Here is a 12321-nt window from a genome sequence, read left to right on the forward strand (position 1 = left end):
TCCGAAATGTCACAGAACGAGCAAAGATACAGAGAGATTGCGTGATAAATATAAGCAGAAAAAAGCAGAAACGCATTAAGGAAGGCTGAGAGAGGTACAAACATAAATAAAGATAGGCAGGCAGGCAGGAAGAAGGCAGATAGGAAATAAACTAAATTACAGGCTAACAGCGGGGTTAAACAGTTAAAATGGCCCAAAGTCAGTTCCAAATCACTCAATTAGTGTACTGAATTAGGCAGAGCACAGTATGCCATTAATGTCCAAACACTGGGTTTTTTTAAAAAGTCATCTGCATGGGAGTAAATACAGGAGTGCATTCATTCCTTGGTGATTTCCACCTCCACGTTTGCTCCCATCATTTATCTGCAGCTATAACATATACAGTGAAAGCAAGTGGACTTTGTTTTGTCTGAGAGCACGACTCCCTGTCTCTCTCCTCCTCCAGCCCCCTCCCTTCAATGAGAGTGATGTGAAAGAACGTGTGCCTGCATTTGATAAGGCACAAGGACAGCGATGAATTCAACTCCTGATACCATTCCTAGCTCTAATCTGAAATGCACTAAATAAATGTCAGAAGAGGGGAAGAGACATTGCTGCATCTTTGAAGCTGGATCATTATGTGAGGAGCTGATTGGCTGCCTGTCTTTCTGCCTTGTCAAAAAAAAAAAAAAAAAGCACCAAAGAAGCGTAGTTTTATCTGAGACATAGAACACATCACCACACTGCTTTCTGCATTTTTAGCCGATTTACTAGAAATCATGTATAGTTACTACTACTGGGAGTCATTTTTTAAGGCATACCATCACATTTTTGACCCCCCCCCAGCCCCCCTTTTGCCTTCCAGTCAGTCCCCAGCTCTGGTTTCAGCTCTTCTCTGCATGATAACCAACTTGCACGGACTTGAAAACATGCGCGAGAGAGACAAGACGACCCGGTGCTAGGTTCTGATTTTTGTCAGTCGTGTTATTGTTGTGTTGCAGAGCGGCTGAAAGCAGCAATCTTCTTGATAAAAACAGCTGCTTCTGGTTGATTGTTAAGAAAAAAAATATGTAAAAGTACCAGCATACTCTTTGAAAAACAACAATAATTGCTGCTTGGAAAGAAAAAAAACAAGACAAGTGAAGTGAAATTACAACGCTCTGCAACCCGGGTCTTACAAATTTAAGAATGTCTTCATATTACAGAAATAATGAGCTTGTACAGAAAGTGACAGGACTTTTTTTTTTTTTTTTTAAGTTAAACTGCACTTCAAATATGCTGTATGTATTTAAATCAGCACCTGCTCTCATCTCTCCTGTTTGTCTTTTAATCCCTTCATCCGGCTTGTATTGTCATCCTGGCTGACTCCATTGACTTCCTATCACAATATGAGCTCTCTCGCTTCCATATCGGGTTTTAAGGATCCTGTGTCAGTGTAAGCAAAATCCTATTTTTGGGCACCTGGGCCCGTCACTTAATGGGTCCTGCCGTGATCGGATGATAAAAGTCACATTGAAATGACAAATGTAACAGTAAACCTTGATGTATTTTTGGGTGTGTTTTTTTGCTTCTACGCCTTTGGTTTCTCCCTCTCCCTCTCTCTCTCTTCCTTAACTCTTGTTTTCCCCTCCCTCTCACATGCACACCTCTGCTGTAGAGATGCTGAAACTGGTGAGAAGATACACGTCTGAACCAATCATACAAGCTTTCATCTTCTAAAAGGAAACAGGCGAGTAGAGATCTGTGAGTCGGCCATGCTGTAAAGTGAGATTTAATGCTATTTTCACATGACCAATTTAAACATCGCCACTAGAGCTTGAACAATATGCCAGTGTACAAGTGTATAAATAATGTTACTGGCTCTTTCTTGGCTTATTTGGTAAGTGAGAGTAGTGTTACATAGTGTTGTGCTGGCATGCTGCACAGCTACACTGAATACTTTGGCTCTACCCTGAGCCAGAAAGCAAACTGAGTCAATTGATGAGAAGACTGTTTAGTGTGAAACTAAACATTTTTTTCAGGTTGGAGCCAGTGTGGAGATGGAGAGGAAGGATGCGCAAAGGCCGACGTTGGCACTAACCTCCAGCAGTTTCAGATTGTCTAGGTCCAGAGAGCTCTCAGAACCAGCTGCCTCCATCATGTTCAGGTTGTGAAGGCCTTGTTTACCGTTTCCTGTTAACACACACACATACAGAAGAGCTCAGAATTCAGAAAACTGCACAACACATGGATGCACTGTGTAACATTTAAAAAAAAAAAAAAAAGGATCAGCTCTTATTCCATTCATGATAAAACTCAACCAAAAACATCCTTGAATAATGCTCGCATCTAGGCGCCATGGTAACTCACCGTGCATCATGCGGTAACCAAAGAAGGCTGCTACAGCAACCACGGCCAGCACGGAGACTGTTGCCAGGGCGATAATTACTGTCTCTTGATAGCGCAGCGTGTGAGGATCTACAAGGAGGACACATCAAAAACAAAAGTACAAATCAGACTGACATAGGAAAAGCCATGCACTGGCCTTTTGATTTGGGAGCAGGAGTCAGGATGAAGGTCATTTTATCACAACTGATGTCTTTACACTGAGTGACCAGTTTATTAGGCACACCTGGACAATCTGATGCAATCTAGTACAACACATGTGCAACACAGCCTCTGATAGAGTCAAGCCTGTGTATCATTTTTGTAAAAATATTTATTTAGATCATGTGCTTCTAGAGAAAACCACTTCAACACAAATCCTTGGATGGCAACTTGAACTGGAAATCGATAGCAAAACAACATAACTGCAAAATAGGACATTATTATTAAAAAGTTGCTGCAACATAGCTTGTGTACAAAAAGACAAACAACCTTAACTAGGAACAGTCATTAACTTTGGCTGCTTTTTGTAGAACGTCACACGCCCAATTTAGCCCTCCTCACAGAGGCCCTACAATCTGGAAACTTTAAACGCTTTTATGAGGAAGGAAATGCATTTAACGTGTTTGGTAGACCTCAAAGATACATGCAGAGTGCTCGAGTAAGGAAAAAACTGCATGTAAACACAACTTCTGTTTGTTTACAAGAAAACTCAACACAGCACCTTTTAGTTCTCACACAACACAAGCCTCTTGACTTTTTGACTAACCCTAACCCTGTGCAGCTGTTGTTACTGTACCACTCTTTCCTCACGTTTTAACCTGATAGAACTTTGCTCTGCCTTTAACATTTTATTTTCCTATTATATATCGTGCAGGTAAATGCAATTAAGTAGTGTCAAATCCTTGTATTGAAATGTGTTTTATGATGTTTTCCCATTCAAGGCATCATATTTAGCTTAATTAAAAAGAAAGAGCTTCAGTAATTAAAGCTAGCGCTCAGGTAAAAACTCAAGTGGGCCACTGCATTCAAAACAGGCCAATAAAACACTGCTACTGTGTGGCTGGAAGATTTTTAATTAACTGTCAACTGGATGTATGCTGTACTTTTTTTTTCCCCCCAAAAGAGTGGCTCAATAATTGCAGATCACACAGAGCAACGTACACACTAACATTTAAATGTCTCGGGTGTTGGGAAGTGTGCGTTCACGGACGATCGAGCGTACTGTGAAGTGCGTGAAGGCAAAGAAGAAAAAAGCGTCAATTAAGCCAAAACGACCGTGAAAAGCGCGGTCAACGGACTGGAAAGCGAGCGCAGGGAGAGAGAGGCAGAGGATGTGTGGGATGGGAAGGGAGAGAGAGTGAGAGAAAGAAAATATGTAAACAGGGAGAGAACAGTGGAGAGCTGCTTTAGATGAATCCAGTTCAGGCTGTAGGTAGGAGCAGTGAGCTGGGCTGGCTGCACTTTCTGCTGTCATGTACTTGTGATTAATGAAACTCTGCATCAGCTTTAAGTGCTACTCTGGGGACACACATAACACACACACACACACACACACACACACACAACACTATTCTATACACTGCAGAAAGTACTTCTAGAGGTCCACAGTGGTATAGAAACACACTCTCCTGCATCTGTTATATCAGTCAACACACTGGTGCTGTTGCGAGACACCAGCTTTATCAATAATTGATAGCTTAGAAAGCCTGAGGGTGGCTTTGACTGACACGAGGTCATGAGCATGCGTGCACACATGCTCTGCTACACACGCACACACACACCAGTAGACACGCACACAAAATAACATTCACACGTGAGGGCTGACGAGGCTCCCCTCAAATGTCAGTGTCGATGAGTTTGTAATCAACAAGAGAGGGCGGCACAGGAAACCATTAGACACAAACACCAACACACCAACAAGCAATTAACAGCTACTTAGTATTAACCACCAGTACAGTTTTAAGGCATTGTACTTTACTTTAGTATTTCCATTTTATGCTACTTTAAAATTCTATTCCACTACATTAGATTTTACATACAAAAGATGGATGAGATCTTATACATTTGGACTGCAACTAATGTTCAAACAAAAAAATCTAAATGTCTAAATTGGAAAAACTGAATTAGAAAATGCTGATGAACTTTCTGTTGATATAAAATTGGTTTCATATCTATTATAAATGTGTTTGTTTTGCTTTCATAAAACTCCTCCTGTAGCAGTTAAAGGGACTCTGTGGAGCTGAACAGTAGTAGCTCTCAATGTTTTTATGAGTGCACCCTTGTTTTATTCTGGTCTGTTTGCACTTTTTAAAATATATTCTTTTAATCTAGAGATTTTATGAGGAAGGAAACGCTGTCAACACGTTTGGCCCAAAGGATTCGCCCAATGTGTTACGGTGAGAAGCGCTAAATGTAAACATAACTTTTGTCTGTTTGTTTACAAGAAATCTCCGCAGGATACCTTTAAAATGAACTCCATTTAACTGCTGCTTACAACACTGCTGTATTACTACTTTTACTTCGCTGGCAGTTCTTCCATCATTGCCTAGCCCCGAATGTCGTCACCCATCATTCTTGGCTTAAGATCACTCGCAGACAGCCAACTGACTCAAAGCATTTCCTACTTCTAGTAATACTGGCTACGATGTGCCCAGACATGTCAGGAATTAATCTAGACAAAAAAAACAAAAAAAACCTCAACAGAAACAGGATTTAGAGTTATAACGCTACCCGAATTGTAGTTTCACTGATTAATCCAGCATGCCTCTAACACCGAATGCTTGTTTTCCCCTCTAAATTTCTCCTGCCTTTGTCTCGTCATCTGTCTACTCAGCGGAACAGTAACCGGCACGCCCGCAGACGGACCGATAGAGCAGACGCCTTGTAATCCGTGGAATGCAGAGAGACGACATGGATGGCAGAGTGCGTGCGTGTTTGTGTTTACATGTGTGTGTGTGTGTGTGTGTGTGTGTGTGTGTGGAGGCGTGAGAGATGATGAGCCACCCAGCACCCCTCTCCTCCCCCCTCAACCTCCACCACAAACATTGCTTCCATTCACAGCTAAACCCTTTGAAGCAGCAATTAAAATGACATCTACTTGCTTTGTTAGATGCCTTTCTGAGAATTTAACATTTAAAAAAAACCACACACACACACACACACACACACACACGGCAGACAAGACGCCGATACACGCAGAGTCCAACATCGGCTGCTTTCACAGCCATGTAGAGGATGTACTCCACGTCAGATCTGTGCCGGGAAAGGGAAAAAGTGATTCTAATAGCTTATCTGTGTGATTCACCTCTGAAATTCACAGCTGTAAAGGTTTACAATGAAGGGGCAAATCAGGAAGCTCTGATCTAAGCGTTGTGGCTGAATGATGAAGAGGAGGAGGAGAGAGGAAGTAAGTACAAGTAGATTTAGGTACGACAGCTCTGATGATATCAAACATCCTTTCATTCTCTTCTGTTAATATCCTTGTGCTTTTTCCCATTCCTGTCTTTGTTAGTCATTTTCCTTTTTGTTTTCCCTCTCCACCTAATCATGCACAGCTGTAGAGGAGATGACTGGGACTGTGGTGGAAATGTTAATATTCTTGCTGTTCCAAGAAATTCAGTCCATAAAAAGGCTAAAAATGACACCTCTTCCTCACCTCCTGAGTCAATTTATCTGACAAAAGAGGCTAATATAAAACTCTCTGTGATAACTCATACAAACGGTCATCTGTGGCATCGGTGTGTGAGTGTGTGTGTGTGTGTGTGTGTGTGTGTTTGTGTAAATTATTAGAAACTCCTCTGGATGAGCAGGTTGGTGCCTTGCATGCCAGACTCTGCCATCGGTGTATGAATGTGTGTGAATGGGTCAATGTGGCGTGTGTTGGAAAGTGCTTTCAGCAGTCGGAAGACTAGAAAGGCTCGATGTAACTGCAGTCCATTTACCATTTACACAAAAAAAGATGATGCATCATCATGAGTTAAAAGGAACCCCTGGGCGAGAAATTTAATGACACGACAACAAAAAACCCAAGCACCCGTTAGATATCATCTAGTGTCTGACTACATGTTCTGTAAAGGCTTTGTACAAGTGTGTGTGTGTGTGTGTGTGTGTGTGTGTGTGTGCTTACAGATGGGCTGTGCAGTGGTGGGGCTCGGCGGCGGGAAGTCCTCTGTGAAATTGACATTACACATGTCACTGCCGCAGCAGCAAAAGTGGTATGTCCCATTCTGGATCTGCGGAGGGAGGTTGGTCACCACGCAGCGGTCATCGCGGCAACCCTGGTGGTCGCCCAGGTGAGTCCAGCAACCTGACAGAAGAAAAAATGAAGGGGGAGATGGGGATGTTTACGTATGGGGGGGCACAGAAGTGGATACAAGCCATCTAGAGCTGCAACTTATGTTTCTTCAATTGATACTTTGTCTCTAAAATGTCAGAATAAAGTGAAAAAGACCATTATAATTTCCCAGAGTTTCCCAGAACTTCTTCATATTACGAACAAACAGTCCAAAAGACAAAGATATTCAGTTTACTGTCATATGAACGACTACAACTAAGGGTTACATAATCAATTAATCTGCTCATTATTTTCTGTATTCACAAATTAATCACTTTATCTATAAATGATCAGGAAAAAGTGACATTTCCAAGAGCTCATACTGACATCAGCTTTTGTCTTGTTTTATCCCAAAATCTCCAAAAATTCAATTTACTGTAAAGTTAAGACAAAGAAAAAAAACCCAGCAGATTCTCACAAAGGAGAAGCTGATATTGTAAAACGTGTTTCTGCTTGCAAAATGACTTCAACTTATTGACTATTAAAATAAAACATTTAACTGAACCATCAATGCAACGTAATGGAAAACAAAATTCAAGAATGCATTCCTCAATTTTGGAGTCACGGTTCAGTATGATTTCCTTACAGCAGGAAAAAAAAGGTAGAAAATAATATTATCTTAAATATCCAACAATGGTTCATTAACCAAAACTATTACAGCAACAGTTTAGTGGCTGCAGTGAAAAAGGAAAACAGCCTTTCTGTTTCCTGAAAGCAGTCAGGACAACTGCTGACAGCTGTTTCTGCTGATTTATGGTCTAATTGTGTATAAAGTAGTGTAAACTAGCTCCACCAGCAGCAGCTACAACAGTAACATGCTGCTCTAAAACTAATGTCATATATAATAATATATCAGTCAGAGGGACCAAACCACTACTTTCACTGTAATACTCTGAACTGGTTCTTACAGGTTGCTGTCACACCACATCAGAAATCAAAAGCTTTCATAGTTGTTCTGAACAGCTTCATTCAAAGTGACAGAGAAGGAAGGGGACAATTTCACTACAGAGATAACAGAGCATATTTTAATAATAATGTAGCACTCAGTCAGTGTTATGGGTCTCTAGTTTGTCATTCTGATGGCACTAACACTACAGGGTAACCAGGCCACCTTGCTGAATGGACTACATTCAGGTTACAGCTCAATGGTGCGCTGCCAAAATGTTCCAGATGGAAAATGCACACTATAATTATTGCTCCACATGTTGGAGTAAGTTGATTATGAAACTATTTTGACAGTAATTGTTTGGGTCACTGTACTGTGATGGTCCAGGACAAATACACATACCGTTACACACCTACTATCATATATGACAACCAAAAGCATCAAATGCTCATATCTGAGAAGCTAGAACCAGAGAATGTTTGGCACTTTTGCAAGAAAAAATAGTGATTAATTGATAATCAAAACATAGTTTGCAATTCATTTTCTTTTGGTCCATTAATTATTAATCGTTGCAGCACTGAAGCTGTTTCAAAACCTGCTCACAAAGCCTTCTTCCTGCCATCTAAAAAGGGCCTAAATGCACCACTTTTCTATTGGACACTGTGCCTGGTTGTGATATATGTCAACTTGAAGCTGAAACATTGTGTGTGTATAAATATGTTGGCTGGTATTTGTATTGTTAGTACATATATTTCATATATGTCTGTTTTATGTAAAGCACATCGAGTTGCCAGTGTGTATGAAATGCGCTATATAAATAAAACTGCCTTGCCTTGGCAGTGTCTCTCCTATCATACCTTGTTTGACTAGTCGCACTTCGCCTGGTGGACTTTTTTCCCACAGGCCAAAACAGTGGCTGCCCTTGGCACATCTGATGGTGGTGTTCTCTGGGGAGACCCGGCCTTCACCGCCCGCCACTCGCTCCACCTCCCACTGCTGCTGCTGGTCCGTGAAGGCACATTCCCTCTCCTCACCCTGCGCCGCTGTGGAGAGACAGACAGGTTGGAGCCGAGTCAAGTCACATTGTCAAACAAGACTTTGCTTTGCCGAGCAACAAAGTGAATAATATAGTTTGGTAATAACAAGGCAAGCACGTAGTGTTGGGGTAAAGGCAGTTTGTGAGTTTGTGTTAATGAGCATGTGAAGTGAGGAAACAGAGCTGCTCAACAGCTTCATTAATTTATGACATCTCGTGGCATCTCTTTATCGATCATTGTCTCATTCCACCAACGCACTTTTAATATGCACATTTTAGATGAAAATTTTCAGCTTGATCTAGAAAATAAGAAACCCAGCCCTTCTCTAACAAGGCGAGCACATAAAACAAACACATTTACACATGATATATTTATCAAACCACACATCTCTCGTGTGCTGAACCAGCTGCCAGAGTCTGATTGATACCACTGCTGCATCCGTCTATACAGGAAGAATACACAGCTGAAAAATAGCCGTCTGCCTGCAAAGACCGCTGCCTCTCACAGGCAAAGATCAATAGAAATACCAATTTAAACTCTAGCCTGAAGGACATAACACACACACACACACACACATACAGAGCAAGGAAGAAAAGTTGACATTAAGGCTCAAGACAACCTTAATTAAAAAGAAACAAAAAAAAAAATAGCGAGTTGACCATGAAAACACAGTGCGGGGAAAATTAAATGTCAGAAAAATGAGAGATGGATATTCAACACATGTTAAAGCTCCGACCTTGCAAACTGTATTAAAAAAAAAAAGGAAAAAAAAGTTTGCCAAATTGCTTCCACTGATTTACAGCCTAGACTCAGTTTGTTTTCTACATTTGGATGGACTTCAGATGGCGTCAAATTAAAAGCTAAAACATGCACAGTGTGTTTTGAAAAAAACAGTACATGTCCAAAAGCTAATACAGTTGTGAAACAAGACAGTTTGCTTGTTGATTTAAAAAGGAACGTCTGGGAGAGGGAGAGCCATGCCAGGGAGGAATAGTTTGGGCCAATGTCAGTATGTGTGTGTGTGTGTGTGTGTGTGTGTGTGTGTGTGTGTGTGTGTTTGTATACATAGCCTGCATTGTGGATAATCTCAGATAAAGGAAACATGATGTGCCAGTTTGTTTCCCCTACTCCCAGCTCCCTCCCTTTCCTCTATCCGGGAAGGGTGGGGGGTAGGGGGTGGGGGGTTGGTGGAGAGAGGGGGGGGGCAGGGCGTCTGTTATGGAGGGGAGAGAAGAGGAGGGTTGGCTGTGCCCTACCCAAGGTCAAGCTAGCCTGTGTGGGCAGAGGGTGACGCGATGGAGTGGTAGCTCTGCCGGGCACAGCGCCAACTTTCCTCCTCTGCTCCCATCCACAGATAAACCGAGCCTATCAACCCTGGCCTACTGTGGGCCTTGGCTGCCCTGAACCTGTGGGCCTTTACTGCCTACTGCTTTGTGGGACTGATTTGCCTACAGGGGGGAAGCACACTGTGTACATGCGGAGTGGGAAAGGAGTTCAAACTAAAGGTTAAGTGTGTGGAGGAATTTTCATTTTGATGAGGAAACTGAATTTCAATGAACCGAGGATGGCACTGCCAGGGTTAGCACTTAGATCTGCGCCAGGGCAGCTGATGCTCCACTCGCATAGATTTTTCATGTACAGAACACGAACAACCTCTGAGATAAAACAATAAACGCGCTATGTAATTATCATACATAATACAGTGCATGTTACTGTGCATGTATAGATTCACCTTTTATCAAATTAAAAGCTATTCAAAAACAAGTCTTACTCTTCAGCAATCATGAAATGTAAAAAAAAAAATTCAACAGAGCTGTTTTCATTTCCAGCCCACAGCCAAATCGAGTTCTTGTGTTGGAAGACATAAAAACGACTGATCGCAGAGAAACATGATTTTTTTCCCCAAAATGAAAACTAGCAGAAAGCTAGTATTACCAGGGAGATAAAATGGGCAGATATTCATTCATATTTTACTACTTTTCCATTGCTGCAGAGGTATCTATCAGACTGCTGCTGCTACGCTTAAAGAAAAAAAAATCCACTCTGAAACCCTTCAAAAATATATTTATTTTATATATTGAAAAATAGATCAAAATTCCACTGAAAAAAACCCCTGCAACACTGAAGTTTATATGAAATCTTAATATTAAGATATCGTTTTCCACAAATCGCTGTAGTTTCAAGTTTGCTTTTCTTAATAATGAAAAGGGAACCGAGTGCAGCTGTGTCGTGTGTTGAGCTGCCCTTGTACACCTGCAGACAAGTGCTCAGCACTTACCAGCACACAAAAAACCCACAGTCACAGGCTGGAACATGAGACGCTGCTTCTGTGAAAAAAATTGCCAAGAATCTTTAGTGGTGAATCTGCCACTGTTATTTTAAACTGCGTAAAATGTAAGAACGGAAGGCTTGATGGGCATAGCAACTGTAACTAAGGGGTCAGAGTTTAGCAAACAAGCAATAGTTAATGACATCTTAGACTACTGTACTCTGTATATGAGATAGAAAGATAACATCGTTCACCAATTTGTACAATTCAGTATCATCACTCATATAATTCTTATATAAAGCTTTTTTACACTCAAAATCAACAACTGTGACTTGGTACAAGACTAAACATAATGACATCATACACAATGCTCTTTTCTGCCTCGAATACCTTTCTAATTATCCAAACCCGGCCATGAAAGGAGGGTGGGTGGAGGAGTCGCAGAGGAGGAAACATGAAGGAACAATAGAAGGAAGTGCATAGCCGGTGACAACACCCACAGACACTAAGACAAACACACTGACCTTGCGCACCAGGGTTAGGAGAACAAAAATCCATATAGGAGGGTATCTTCTGACTTTCTACCAAAGCTGGGTAGATACTGAATGCTGTATGCATCAATTATTAATATTTTTTACTCGATTCAAGGCTATGAAATAAAAAACCCTGTAATGATGCTCTTTCAGCGAAAGCTCTGGTATGAAAAATAACTGAAGGTAGAAGATAAAAAGGTTTATGTCCTCAGTTTTAAATCTAGAAATTCATTTGAGGTTTCTATTCATGAGTTTTCTGAAATGTTTGTCATAAGAGAAAGAAGCTTATTTTAGACTAAGCTAAATACATCTATGTAAACACTACTAACTTAAAGTGTGCAGCAGGTGTCAAGTAACCTGATGATAATGTATGTTAAGAGCGGTCTACTTTGTCTCATGTCCCCCAAGGCAGACCACAGTGCCAAGAAACATGTCCACAATCCCCTAACCCTTCACCCCCACCCGCCTTCAACCCGTGACTGGCTGTCTGACTGAAATAACATTATGACACACTGACTGTGCAAAGCATTAAATAGTTTCATTGTGCCGATGCGGCCGCACATAAAAAGCCTGCGCTCAATAAATGCAGAGCACCGACTTATCACATAGCAGCTGCTTTAATTCTCACTTCCTCCTGACTCTTAACTAAAAGAGGTTATTCACCCTCACAAATACATATTTACTTGTGTTGGTGACAACTGTGGCTGATAAATCTCATAAAAGCTGGTATTCAAATAATAGCTATTGGTGTATTTCCCCAGCACTAATTATGACTATCAGAACTATCAGTAAAACATCAATGTTGTATCATGTTGGATATTCATGCTAAACATGGTCAGGAGTTCCAATATTTGGGGTCAACATATGTAGAAATGGTCAAGGCTTCAACCTGCCCTGAATATTTTGTTTGTCAGGTT

General features: G+C 41.2%; 1 protein-coding gene across 1 annotated transcript in view; it reads right to left on the minus strand.

Moving 5' to 3' along the window:
* Nucleotides 1–12321, minus strand: part of LOC128354056 (bone morphogenetic protein receptor type-2-like) — a 34892-nt gene that overhangs the window by 11516 nt on the left and 11055 nt on the right. The window contains exons 2-5 of the mRNA XM_053314300.1: nucleotides 8423–8608; nucleotides 6473–6652; nucleotides 2329–2436; nucleotides 2060–2151 (exon numbers count right to left, since the gene is read on the minus strand). Coding sequence (XP_053170275.1) covers nucleotides 2060–2151; nucleotides 2329–2436; nucleotides 6473–6652; nucleotides 8423–8608 — 566 coding nt within the window. The remainder of the gene's footprint in view (nucleotides 1–2059; nucleotides 2152–2328; nucleotides 2437–6472; nucleotides 6653–8422; nucleotides 8609–12321) is intronic.

This window comes from Scomber japonicus, chromosome 24 (assembly GCF_027409825.1).
Source record: "Scomber japonicus isolate fScoJap1 chromosome 24, fScoJap1.pri, whole genome shotgun sequence".
NCBI classification, from domain to species: domain Eukaryota; kingdom Metazoa; phylum Chordata; class Actinopteri; order Scombriformes; family Scombridae; genus Scomber; species Scomber japonicus.